Source organism: Somniosus microcephalus, chromosome 4 (assembly GCF_052327205.1).
Source record: "Somniosus microcephalus isolate GS21.2 chromosome 4, FLI_Smic_1.0, whole genome shotgun sequence".
NCBI lineage: Eukaryota > Metazoa > Chordata > Chondrichthyes > Squaliformes > Somniosidae > Somniosus > Somniosus microcephalus.
Window position 1 is genome coordinate 228,316,885 of NC_140990.1, and position 13,523 is coordinate 228,330,407.

General features: G+C 45.2%; 1 protein-coding gene and 1 long non-coding RNA gene across 2 annotated transcripts in view; one reads left to right on the forward strand and one right to left on the reverse strand.

Moving 5' to 3' along the window:
- The window catches only part of LOC147120254 (uncharacterized), a 34,002-nt gene extending 25,101 nt beyond the window's left edge, over window positions 1-8,901 (forward strand). The window contains exon 6 of the long non-coding RNA XR_015078147.1: window positions 2,977-8,901. This is a non-coding gene — a long non-coding RNA (uncharacterized LOC147120254). The remainder of the gene's footprint in view (window positions 1-2,976) is intronic.
- Window positions 1-13,263, reverse strand: part of LOC147120253 (uncharacterized) — a 107,345-nt gene extending 94,082 nt beyond the window's left edge. Inside the window, exons 1-2 of the mRNA XM_085985898.1 lie at window positions 13,047-13,263; window positions 120-322 (exon numbers count right to left, since the gene is read on the reverse strand). Of these exons, the coding sequence (XP_085842024.1) occupies window positions 120-322; window positions 13,047-13,128 (285 nt within the window). The 5' untranslated portion in view covers window positions 13,129-13,263. The remainder of the gene's footprint in view (window positions 1-119; window positions 323-13,046) is intronic.
- Between the last annotated feature and the right edge of the window lie 260 nt (window positions 13,264-13,523).

Consider the following 13,523-nt stretch of genomic DNA (forward strand, 5'->3'; position numbering starts at 1 on the left):
CCTGGCTTGTCCATCAACACCTGCTCATTTGTACTCTATCCTTGATGACAACATAACTTGACAGTTAAGTGCTCTTATTATCCAAAGAATGCAAAACACAATAATAAAAGCATTCCTACAGGGAACTTTGTTGGTGAGAGGTCATTTGGACACACAGGACAGCATTCTTCAAAGGGAATCTCAGCGCCAGGGCAGTCGAGTTGGGCACAGGTTATTTCATCACAGAGGACAATACCATTATCACAAACACAGATCCTGCAGGGCTCTGGTTTCCAAACATCTTGATGATTAAATATGTTGTTACCATCTAGGCATGACGAACCTGGAAAATAAATAAATATAATCAGTCTTTTAGAGAAAGTCCAAATTGCAGTCTACTTCGAACTAAGACATATCTGGAAGTTTATTCTGAATGCACTGAGATTACAGGCTGGATTTTCATTGGGCCGTGGAGTTGGGATTGGAGGCGTGTGGGGGTTTAAAATCCCGAACCCATCCCACCCCCAACCCACCTCCATGCCAGTTTCAAAGGAGGCGGGTACCCGTCCTGCGCTGGGACCCACCTCCCTGAGGCGGGAAGGTGATTAGTACCAATTAACTGCCTGTTAACAGGTAGTTAACAGGCAGTTTTTAGCCTAATCCATATTTTCATTGTTGAAATGTGGAATTCCCGACGGCTCCAAACCACGCCAAGTTAGCAAGGCGGGCCGTCGGGATGAAGGGCTTGGAGGGGTCGAGATGCCCGGTGTTCAGGTGAGTGATGGGTGCATGATTGCAGAGGTAAGTGTGTTTGGTCTGTGTAAAGTGTTTAAAGAAGTTCTACTAGCCTTTACTTACCTTTACAGCCTTCCTTCCTTCAGGTCTCGGGAGTCCCTCATCTCACCAGCACAGAAAGCAGAATGGCCGCCAGCTGTCAAAATCTGCAGCCTTTGCTTTCTGTTCTGGAGAGATCTCTAAATCATCCTGAGAGGAAGGAATTAACCTGGAGTACAGATTGCCAAGATTGTCAGTGTTTGACAGCTTCAAACAGCTGTGAAATGCTGATATTTCATCTGTCAAAAGGTCTTGACAGATGAAATTTCAATCTGGGACATCACCTGTTGCCGGGTGCCCCTTAATTGGCCTGCTGAGCCCGCTGGGTGGGTTCAACAAGGTCAATCAAGTCTAAATCACGTGGGTTGGCTAGAACTCGATGGAGGCGGGACTACAACCCCAAAAGTTGTAGTCCCGCCTCCTACCCGCCTCCTCATTGAAAATCCAGCCCTACAGGTATGACTTTAAGTATGTGTCAATATGATTACGACTTTGTGAATGCATAAATAGCCAAGTAGTATTAACAAAAAAAATGAAATAAAAACAGGATATAGTGGTAATACATAGATCTGTCACTCTCTGAAAGAAAAAGACAAATAATGCCAAACAGTATACTTCGATATAGTGTAGGTTGGGAAAGTTACATGAAGCTAAATGGCACTTTTGTGTCCATGGTACACTCGGACTTTCCTTGTAAGTAATAGATCACAAACCAGTACTTTTGTCATGAAACATATGTCTAAGACTCAGGTCACGACACACAACATTGTATGGGTGATCATGCTCATGAGCAAACGATTGACATCCTTGAATTAACAATAAAAGAAAAAAGACTTGCATTTATATAGTGCCTTTCACGACCACCAGATGTCCCAAAGTGCTTTACAGCCAATGAAGTACTTTTTGAAGTGTAGTCACTGATATAAGCATAGCTTCTTATTAATCACAGATTTTTTACAATAATTATTCATTGTGGATATTGTTAAAAGAGCTTTTAAATGTTTTAAAGGAAGTTCACTGTTTGAGTGTGAACCAATCATTATCAAATGAAAGAAAAGCAAAACACTGTGGATGCTGGAAATCTGAAATACAAACAGATAATACTGGAAATACTCAGCAAGTCAGGCAGCAGCTGTGGAGAGAGAAACAGAGTAAACGTTTCAGGTCAATGATGAAATGTTAACTCTGTTTCTTGCTCCACAGATGCTGCCTGACCTGCTGAGTATTTCCAGCATTTTCTGTTTTTTTCATCAAATGAAAAGTTGGCAGGTAACTAATCTGTCAGGCCCTATATCTGAAATCAGATCAATGAATTGTGTATAATGCAGATCAATCTGATCTATATGTGGTTTTCTTATTTAATAAAACAAAAATGTTCTAACATTGTAAACAGCAAATCACCAATCCTTTCCAGATTTTTGGCACAAACTGCTCCCCAGCCCCAGATGGTACATACCTTGAATACTGAAGGAGAACAGGGAGAAAAGACATAGGGCACTGATTAGTATCATGAAACCATCACCTGACACTGGTGAAGTTCTGGAGGACTGGAAGCAGCCTGATATAGAACCAATATTTAAAAAAAGAATGATAAATGTCATTCAGGGAGCAATCAACCCATTATCAAACATCAATAGAAAGAAGAACTTGGATGTCCAATGGATTGCTTTTGAGCTGCAGTCAGTAAAGGTGGTAGCCAATTTGAACACAGCAAAATCCAACAAATGGCAAACGAGTGGATGACCAGATAATCTGGGCTGGATTTTTATTGAGGAGGTGGGTTGAGGGCGGGCCCGCTGCTCGGCAGCTTTTGGACCCACTCCCGGATGCCGCCGGCCCGCAGTTGCGATTTTTGCTTCATTGGCCTTGTTACTGCCAATGTGCGGGTCCCTCCAGGCAATGGCTTGGAGCATGTCAGTTTCTTACGTCTGATTATTTGTTTTTGGAGTAAAAATTTAAAGGGGCCATGTCCCCTTTGCAGAAAATGTAACTGGAATGGCTTGGTTCTGTTTATCTAGAAAGGGGAGTTGACAGTGGCTGGTGTGAACACAAATAATTGAATGAAATTGCTGGCCATATTATTCCAGAAAGACATCCATGATTTTTTAATCTATCAATGTAGTATGTAGTAGCTTAGTAAATGAATGCTTTTTTCTTTTAAAGGTGCTGGCTGCTGCAGGAATGGCAGCCCCAAAATCTAAGGCTGCAGCCTGGTTCAATGAGGGCTCCCTCCATGCTCTTGTGGAGGGAGTTAGAGGATGTCAGGAGGTCCTCTTCCTTGGAAACGGAAGGAGGAGGCCTCCTCAGCGAACCAAGGCAGCTTGGCTGCAAATTGCTGAGGAGGTGAGCTCGAGGTCTGTGTGCAGACACACATGGGTTTAGTGTCGAAAGAGGTTCTGCTGAGATCGCCTAAAGTGTGGCCTCTGTGTTCTGTGAAATGGAAGTTCAAGAGTGAGGGCTCAGGGCGAATTGCATGCAGAATGTTGGTGGTGAAACTGAGTGCTTTAGTAGACAGATGATGCCTGGAGTTTTGAGGATGGTTCTAACCAGTCATTTTGTAAGCAGTTTCCAAAGAAACTGGTCTACCTTCATTCATTGTGTAAGGATTTCGCAATAATTTTGAAATTTCCTACAGTTCCGAAGATTGATTTTTGATTAAAGAATACCTGGGTAATATACCTTTAAAAATCCAGGGATCAAAATGGCAGTCAGATCTCGTGGCAGAAGACAAAAAGGACTTGAAAAGGCAGCCTGTTGTGGCTGTGAAAAAGGGGTAATCAAAGATGGCTGCCCGACCTCGTGGCAGGACACAGACTGTGTGCATATAAAAAGGGAAGATCAAAGATGGCTGACTAAACTGCCAATCAAAGGCAGTTCAGGGAGTTTCCCTCCCTGCAGAGACAATACAGAAACTGCTACAATGTTTACACAAAGGATTAACCACTTGAGACTGCAGTTTCAGTTTGACCACAGGACAATGACTTTTGTTTACACTAACTTCCAAGGCTGTTTACTCAGCAATCAAAGAAAGACATGCTTTTTTTCAAACCAAGACAGCTCTATTCAAACCCAGTACGATGAATGGGAATACATTTACAAACCCATCACGATAAATGGGTAATTCATCCAAAACCCATCTCAGTTAATGGGGACATCGGATCCCTTTTGTTTAGCCCAGATGCACCCGGATTTGGGCGGGAAGGTTTCAGCCCCAAATTGGGTATAAGATAGCTTCTCAGGAAGTGATCTCTCTCTCTGCCGCCTCGCCTCCGTGCTCTGCCTACAGAAGAACAGCGCAGAAGCCTGCCTAAAGGAGTGGAATACCAGCAGTCTACTTTTAAATACTGGGGTGTTCTCTACTTCGGGGCAGTGAAGATCATAGACCGCAGGGGGCACGGAGCAGGCGTTTTCATTGATGAGCATACCTTTTCTGGCCCATTACAAGGCAACTTAGAATAGGTATTAAGGGGTGGGAATTAAGGGGAATTTTGTTAAAGCTGTAATTTTAGTCAATTTTCCCTCGTTGTGTCCGTTTTTCTCCTCCCCTATTTAAGTAAGATAGTGTTGCACTAGCAGAAAAGTGCTGTAGTGAAAACTAAGGGGGAGAAATTCGATTGGTTGCGCCACCCATTAGCGCCTAAAGAGGCCAAGAAGTGGGACGCTAACCAACTAGCACCTGGGCGCAGCGAACCCTGCGCCTCTTCCCATATTGAGCGGACATTTAGCGCCGGCGCTAAATCTTAGCGCCCGCTCACGGGCGCAGGCAGATCATGACATCATTTCAGTGTGCAACGCCTTTTGGGCACCCCGAACTGGAAATTCAGTGGCGCCCCTCTCCGTTCCGCCTGGCGCTAATAAGGACAGCTTACCTGGAACGTTCCCCAGTCGCTGTCGGGCTGGGGGGGGCGTTCTTTAAAGGGGACTGCTGTGGTATAAAAACAGCAGCCATTTTTGGAGCACAACTTCTTTGAGAGTTACAGAGAGTTGCTGAGCTGCACACTGAGAGCCATTTCACCACTGAGCCAGCGCTGGCAGAAGAACTTCAGCCTTCTGACCATCACCCTGCTGTTGGTGTGCATTTCAAATGGGGAAACTTTCTGTGCGCACTTATTATGGGGGCTGCATTGGAGGGGAACGTCCTGCTGCTGAATCATCTGGAAAGGGCACAGAGACGCAGGGAGAGAGGGGCAGGCATGGCCAGACGGAGGAGGGCCAACAGACGTCGCCACACCAGACCTTACGCTGCCAGGGTTTTCCGACAGCTGTTTTCCTACATGAACATGTCGGAGGAGCAGTGTATCAGAAGGCTGCGCTTTAGAAAGGAGGTGGTGACTGAGCTGTGCCACCTGCTTCAGCCAGATCTGCAGCCTTAGATAAGGTGCTGGACATCTCTGTTGGTGGCTGTGAAGATGACTGTTGCCCTAAACTTCTAAGCAAGCGGCTCCTTTCAGGCCGCAACTGGGGACATAGCCAACATCTCGCAGTTTGCAGTGCATTGCTGCATCCGTCAAGTGACTGATGCCCTGTTTAGAAGGAGGCGGCAGTACATCTCCTTCCCAATGACCCCGGACAAGCAGCGGGAGCGCGCAGAGGGCTTCGCAGCAATAGCAGACTACCCCATAGTGCAGGGTGCCATTGAATACATGCACGTGGCTTTACGGGCACCTGTATTGAATCCGGCGGAGTTCCGCAACCGCAAGGGGTTCCATTCCTTGAATGTCCAGCTGGTCTGTGACCACCGACAGCTGATCCTCGCAGTGAATGCGCAGTTCCCAGGCAGCAGCCACGACGCCTTCATCCTGCGCCAGACTTCTGTTGCAAACCTTTGAGGCCCCGGCTCACCCAGGAGGCTGGCTTCTCGGTGACAAGGGCTATCCTCTGTGCCCATGGCTGATGACCCCGCTCCGTTCGCCTAGCACCCCTGCTGAAGAACGCTACAATGTGAGCCATCAGGCGAAGAGGAACATTGTGGAGCACACAATCGGCGGAGGAGCCCTGCAGTACTCGCCTGAGCGAGTCTCCCACTTCGTGGTTGTATGTTGCATGCTGCATAACCTCGCTATCCTACGAACCCAGCCAATGCCACCAGACCTCTGGGCCTGGAGGGCCCGGCTGCTGACTGCTCCAACTGTGCATGGGTGGAAGCAGTCTGTCCTGCAGGTGGTGGCAGCTGCAGTGGAGATGTGCCAGCGTTGGCATCAGGAATGCTGTCATCCTTTGAGCGGACAGCAGCTCCCTGGTCAGCCAACACACTGGCACTCTGACGGGGCAGCACCGCAGCATGCGCAGCAATCGGATGGTCCACAGATTGCTGGCCTGCTGTGGTGCTGCAAGGGCCCCGGGTAATCCTGCCTGATCCAGCGAGGGTGGCAGCAGTCAGTGGTCGCGTGGCCTCAATCTGCGTCTGCATGAGACCAGCGAGTGACTGCGTGGCAGCACTCAGCAGTTGCGTGGCAGGTGCCAGTGCTTCGGTGAAGCCCTGGACAGTCCTTTCTAGTGTTGTCCCGAAGCCCTGGACAGTCCTTTCCAGTGCTGTCCCAAAGCCCTGGACAGTCCTTTCCAGTGCTGTCCCAAAGCCCTGGACAGTCCTTTCCAGTGCTGTCCCGAAGTCCTGCGCACTCCTTGCCTGTGCTGCCCCGAGGTCCTGCGCACTCCTTGCCTGTGCTGCGCTGAAGTCTTGGACACTCCTTGCCAGTGTCTCGATGGGTTCAGGCATCCTTGCCACTGCAGCCATGAGCTCAGTGTGCCTCAGCCCAGCCTGGGTGCTCATTTCTGTGAGGGCACGCACCTCTTCTGTGCTCTGTGCAGCAGTACTCGCGGCCTGACTCGCCCTACGGGGAGACGCGTGCCCCCGAGCTTCCCTACCCCCCTTGCGTTGCTGCAGCCCGCTGGTTCCTGGAGTTGGTTCCTCCTCAGAGCATTCCCCCCCGCTCCCCTCCAGGGAAGTAGTCTCCCCAGTCTGCAGATGGGCTGGCTCGCCTGAGGGTGGTAGGGATGGTCCGGATTCCTCCTGCTCGTCGCCTCCAGAGTCAGTGGCAGTGGCAGCTTGAGGGCCCGGCTCCTGAGCTGGTGATGCAGCATCTGAAAGCAGGGAGGTTGAAGAGTGGCTTTAGCAAAAGGACAGGGTGGCAGCAAGGAATGCATGAGTGCTGCAATTCACTGACTTGGGTCCAAAGTGAAAAAGCATGCTGGTGGGGGGAACAAGTGGAAGGAGAGAGTTCAAAAAGGTGATGACCTTACCATCGCTGTGCACAATGGGGTCGGCAGCTCCAAAGGTGACAGGACCACTCATCCGGCTTCCAACTATCTGGTGGACTCGCTCCTCGAGATCTATGAGGGTCTGCAGGTGAGGTCGGCCTCCTCCGGTACAAAGCTGCTCCCTACGGTTCCTGGCCAGCTTGGCCTGCAGGAGAAAGGACGGGAAGTGATGAAACATGCTGCCCTGAGCTGACATTACATGCCCCCCATGGTAGAATAGCCCTTACCTTATGCACTGAGCTGAATGTGCATGTGTGTTTCCAGAAAGGGCCATGGGTTCTGGCTGGCAGATGGCCATTGGGGCTTCGTGCACCCTTTGGCCATAAAGTCAGGTGCAGATGGAGGGATGAAGATGATTGTGAAAAAGGCACTCACCCTAACGACCAGAGTGAGGTCGTTGAACTTCTTCCTGCATTGCACAGGAGTCCTGGGCACCATGCTGCTGGAGGTGACTCTTTGGGAAACATCCCTCCAAGCTCTGCGGTATTCGCTCTGATGAGGCCTCCTGCCATTCTCGGGGTACAGCACAGCTCGCCGGCGCTCCACTGCGCCAACCAGAGCATCCAATGCCTCATCGCTAAAGCGCTCCGCTCTCTGCCTGATCCTCTCCATGTCTTGGAAGTTTTGAACGCCACAGGTAGGTCACCGCCGATTTTGAGGCCTACAAGGTGCAGAGTGTGGCTGCTGATGTTAATTGACCAGCCCCTTTAAGAGCTGGCCGGCGCCAGCGTGTCTCGGGGACATCGATTATTGACAGCACCTGCGCTGCGCCCGGCCGCCGAGAAATTGAGTAGCACCGCCGGGTTAGTGCCTTAAGAGTACCGTGCAGCGCCTGATTTAGCGCCGCAATTACCTTCAGGGGCGCTGCAACCCAATATCGCTCGAGGTGGCGATAAATTGCGCCTGGCGCTAAACTTTGCGTACTGCCAATACTAGCGCCCCAAACGGGGTGATACTGAATTTCTCCGTTCTGTATCAAGAGTGCTATTTAAGTAACAGTGTTGCACTAGCAAAGAAGTGCTGTAGTGAACACTAAGGCCTAGAAATTCAGTTGAGGCGCCAAAGTGGCGGCAAGTTTGCCTGGGCGCTGATTTTTGCACAGCGTTCCGAGAAATACCGATCACCAGAAATTCAGTTTCAGCCCCCCTAGAGGGAGACGGGGCGAGGCTTGAGGCGCTCCGCGTCCCTCTTAGGGCGTTGAAACTGAATATCGCAGCACAACGTGCTGCAGCACCACACGCTGCGGCACGGCGCGCTGCGGTACTGCAGGCCTTCCTCCCATTGTTAAGGGGGAGGGGCCTGCAACAGCACGATCCCCGATCGTGAGTGCCGGCAAAAGAGCCCGGCACCGAGGAGAAGTGCCGGGCTCTCGGGAAACAGCGATGACGTCATCGGTGGCGGCGCAGCGCAACAGGCTAACGCCACCATTAGCGCCCCCACTGAATATCGCCGGAGGCGCGGCCAGTGGCGCTACAGCCACTGACTGCCCTCTTTAAGCGCTAACAGGTGGCGCTACATACCCAATTTCTCCCCCTAAGAGTTCTGTATTGAAAGTGCTATTAAAAGGGTGTTGCACTAAGCAGAAAAGGTGCTTCAGTGAACACTAAGTAGCTGTATTTAAAAAGTGCTGTGTCTAAATAACAGTGTTGTACTAAGAAGTAAAGTGCTGCATTTAAACAACAGTGTTCTATTAAGTAAACGAGTGCTTTAGTGGACAAGAAGTGTACTGCGTTAAGTGAAGTGCTGCATTCCAGCATAAGTGTGCTGTATCGTTTATTTTCAATTTGTTTCCTTTTTGTTTCAATAAATGCTGGTCTGTTTTGCACCCAACCATGAGTCACGTTTTCTGTCTACATCGTTACCGAATAAGTCCGGCGGTCAGAACCAGGAATAGGGGAGCACTTCGAAACCGCACGGGGGTCCCTGGAGCAGCTCAGAGGCTTCTGACTGGCCAGAGACAATAACCCCAACCCCGTTTGTTTAATTCCTACAATTGACATCACTTAGTCACTATTTCTTGATTGCTCTCGTCTTCTCTTTTCAATCTTAGGGGTGTCTTTCATCTTTAGTTAATAAAATATCACAGAAAAAGATAATGAAGTGGATATGATGATGGAGAGGCGGCCAAAAACCGACTATGCATACTCTCTTCTTTTATAAATACTCTTGATGCCATCTCAATGAAAAATCAATACCAGATTGGTGGCACAGCAGTGATTGTTGACATAGCATGTCATTAGCAGTTTCTTCTGAGGAGGATCTCAGAAATATATCCTCTAATATTCAAAAATAAATGCTTACATGGAAGAGTTGGATAGATCCTGGACTTTTTAGCATAAATGTGAAGCAATTTGCTATGTTTTGGTCCTTATTCCTCAATAACCAATTTCCTCAGGATTAAAACCAGCCTCCAATCATGTTTTCAAACCTTAGTACATTCCAAAATGAAAACAAGATCAGAATAATGTTAGGTGTGAACTAAAATTCAACACCCACACAAAAACATGAACAAAATTAGTGCCCACAAAAACAATAGGAAATAGGTCCGTACAGCCAGAAACAACATTGCATTCTTTCGCTGAAGCAAAACTTCCACCTAAAACATTCAGCCAAGGTAGCACACTTAATGGTTTTATCAAATAATACTTTACAGGCTAATGTGGGAAAAAATAGTGATGGCAGATTGCTATTCTGTGCGCCTTTTTAAAACGTGTTTTTTCCCCCCCTCTTATACCACACAGCATGTTCTGATTGACTGGAAGAAAGCAGCATGCAGCTCCTAGGCTTTTACTAAGGCTGCTTTATCAGTTAACAGCCCAGGCAGCTTCACTTCCTAGCTGATGCCTTCCCCAAAACTCATGCTTATCTATACATAATCCATAATAATATGTACCGCCCTGAACTGCTTCCTACATTAGTATAGCTTGCTTTCAATAGTTCTCCACTTGACTGTTTTCTCCAATGGAAACAGCATTAATGTTGTCACTTGGAAAACTCTTAAAACCTGCCGCAAGATTTTACAGCAGTGCACGCCATTTCACCAGAGTGAGTTAATCATTAAATCAATAGAAAGCTATTACCTAAACATCTTGTTAAAGATTTGAACTCAGATAGAAGAACTCACTGCAGCCTCCAGAAGCACGTAATCACATTTTGGATTGATGCAATGGATATTAAAATACTAGTACAGGTTAGAGTCGCATTAAACAAGGAACATTATCTAAAACTGTTACTTACTATAAGAGGTCCAAGAATAGAGGGTTGCTTTCAAAACAGGAACAGCTCTAACTTTCAGTGAAGCAATGTACTGTTTGTAGCAATGTTGGCAATTTAGTAAATGCAGTTTTCTCTTGATTTAATCTTATGATTTGATGAGAAAGGCCACTTTTAAGCTTCAGTTAAGAACATACATTATAAGGACCTGGTTCATAATACAGGTAAATTATATAATATTTAATTACTTTAGCCTTATTATTATTTTATTGTACAAGGATGCATCAACTTAAGTGAAAAGAGATAATTTGTGATGGCATCTTGTCAGCAAATTTAAATTATAATAATGATAATAATAATGAAAGCAAATCTCTTTTATGAACAAGATGAAAATGGAACAAATATGAGAGTGTTGTTAAAGGTAAATGCAAATATATGAAAACATTACATAATAAAAAGATTGCTTGATTGCAATGAGTTGCACAAATTGGCACCATAACTGGAAATATTTTAGAAAAAAGCAATTCTGACGGCAGTTACAGTTGCTTTCATGAGTACTGACTAAGGTGCCCATTGAACACAGATAACTTTAGTACGTTACAGTTCAACGTTAGTCACGTGGCAGCAAAATGACTTCTTATGACAATCAATTCTGCATTTGCTGTGATTTGCTGTTTCATCATTTTCAAATGAACATAGACAGGCTGGCGGAATGGGCAGACACATGGCAGATGAAATTTAATGCAGAATAGTGCGAAGTCATACATTTTGGTAGAAAGAATGAAGAGAGGAAATATAAACTAAAGGGTACAATCCTAAAGGGGGGTGCATAAACAGAGAGACCTCGGTGTATATGTGCACAAATCGTTGAAGGTGGCAGGGCAGGTTGAGAAAGTAGTTAAAAAAGCTTACAGGATCCTGGGCTTCATAAATAGAGGTATAGAGTACAAAAGCGTGGAAATTATGATGAACCTTTATAAAACACTGATTCGGCCTCAACTGAAGTATTGTGTCCAATTCTGGGCACCACACTTTAGGATGGATGTGAAGGCTTTAGAGAGGGTGCAGAAAAGATTTACGAGAATGATTCCAGGGATGAGGGACTTCAGTTATGTGGATAGACTGGAGAAGCTGGGGTTGTTCTCCTTGGAGCAGAGAAGATTGAGAGGAGATTTGATAGAGAAGTTCAAAATCATGAGGGGTCTAGACAGAGTAGATAGAGAGAAACTGTTCCCATTGTCAGAAGGGTTGAGAACCAGAGGACACAGATTTAAGGTGATTGGCAGAAGAACCAAAGGCAACATGAGGGAAACTTTTTTACATAACGAGTGGTTAGGATCTGGAATGCACTACCTGACAGGGTGGTGGAGGCAGACTCAACCACAGCTTGGAATTGGATAAGTATCTGAAAGAAAAAATATTGCAAAGCTATGGGGAAAGGGCGGGGGAGTGGGACTAGCTGAAGTGCTCTTGCAGAGAGCCGGCATGGGCTCGACAGGCCGAATGGCCTCCTTTCGTGCTGTAACCATTCTATGATTCTAAATCTCTTTCATAGTTCCTCGTTCTTCTTATGAATTGAAGTTAGAGATTTTAAATTCCTAAATAAAGATTCCACACCTCATTTACTCCAGGCTTTGGACTGCACCATTTCTAAGGCAATGTGAACTTAGTGCTTTTAAGAATTTGTATATAGCAGAAAACACCTCACAATTTTTAAGAATTTGTACCTGAAATTGAATTTGAAGAAAACTGCAGTGAAATCAAGTTCAATATACAGCAATTTCCAAATATTCGCACAATAATTTTTGAACTAGCTGTGTTAATGTAACCATTGCAGATACAGTAAATACAAACTATTAATTCAGAAGTAAACATTTTAAAGTCTGGCCTCTGTTTTTCTTTTAACCCTATGTTATACTTCCCTTAAGATTCAGTTACAGATTGGGACAAATACAAATGCAGTGGAACAGTCACCTTCCATAGTGTTATCATTAGCTTTTGAACCATTAATAACTGGCAATGTATCAACAGCCACTGAGATGAAAGTGCAAAATACATTTAAAGTAAATAGTACAAACTAATAAATAGAAAATTTGTACTGACATCTACTTTTGAATATGAAGTAACAGCAAACACAAATGATTAGGCACAAGGACATATTCTCTGTTACAAATATCTGTCTTATGGGATACATATGTTTGTTTAATAAGGCAATCAGAAGCAAATGTAAAGCATTTGAAGCTGAAAGTTGCAAGGTGAAGCACCATGACTCTGTACTAGTAGAAGCAAGTTTAACTTTTTGTATAATATACTGTGAAGTTTTGTGAAAGCTCACTGCAATATTGTTGTAGTAGTTGGTTATACTGAAGTGTAAGTTGCCCTCAAGTGACATGTAACTATATCACATCATAATAATCAGAATGAGCTGACAAATTAAAATTCATCATTGCAATTATATGACAAATATTGTCTGACTCTGTAAGAAATCACTAAATGTGCTTAAGATTTTTCATTATATGTTATAATGAAATAAATTGTGAGATAGTATTTCAAGAAATTTCATGAAAGATGCACTATGTGCACATCAACTAAAACATGACCGTCTGAGAGAAATAGAGAAAGAGAAAGAAGGAAGAAAAGAAAGCAGGAAGAAATCTTTATTTTAGTGAGAAAAATATACAAGATTTAAGTGTCCTTGACCTAACCTTACCGCTGCTTTCAGGAAATTAAATTTGAAAGAAAGAATTCAGAATGACACTTACCTATTTCCTGTTGTGCTACTGATAGTGACACCTGTGTTATAACAAGAAGGAGAAAGGTCCTCAGATGCACAAAGCTCTCCATGTCTAAATATTAGACACACAGGACTCTGTGCAAATCAAAGGGCAAGTAATTCTTAAGAAACTAGCATCAAGTCAATTTGTCCCTTCTCTCTTCAGCATCAAGTGCAGCTCAAACTCCAAACTCTCGCCTACCGGTGAAGCTTTAAATAGAAATACTGTTGGCAACTCTCTTCCCTCTTCCCTGAAAACCATGCCGCAATTTGAAATCCTCATTACATATTACAGTGATTGCTCATGGGTTACGAGAAAGAAAGAATAAACTTTATGAGATTTATTGCTTCACATCTGTTGAAACTCAAGTGTCTTATTTTTTGTTTCAAACTTTTAACTTGTCATATATTTGGAAAAGAAAAAAAGTAAAATGTCAAATACACCAACAACTGCAGAATAGTTAAA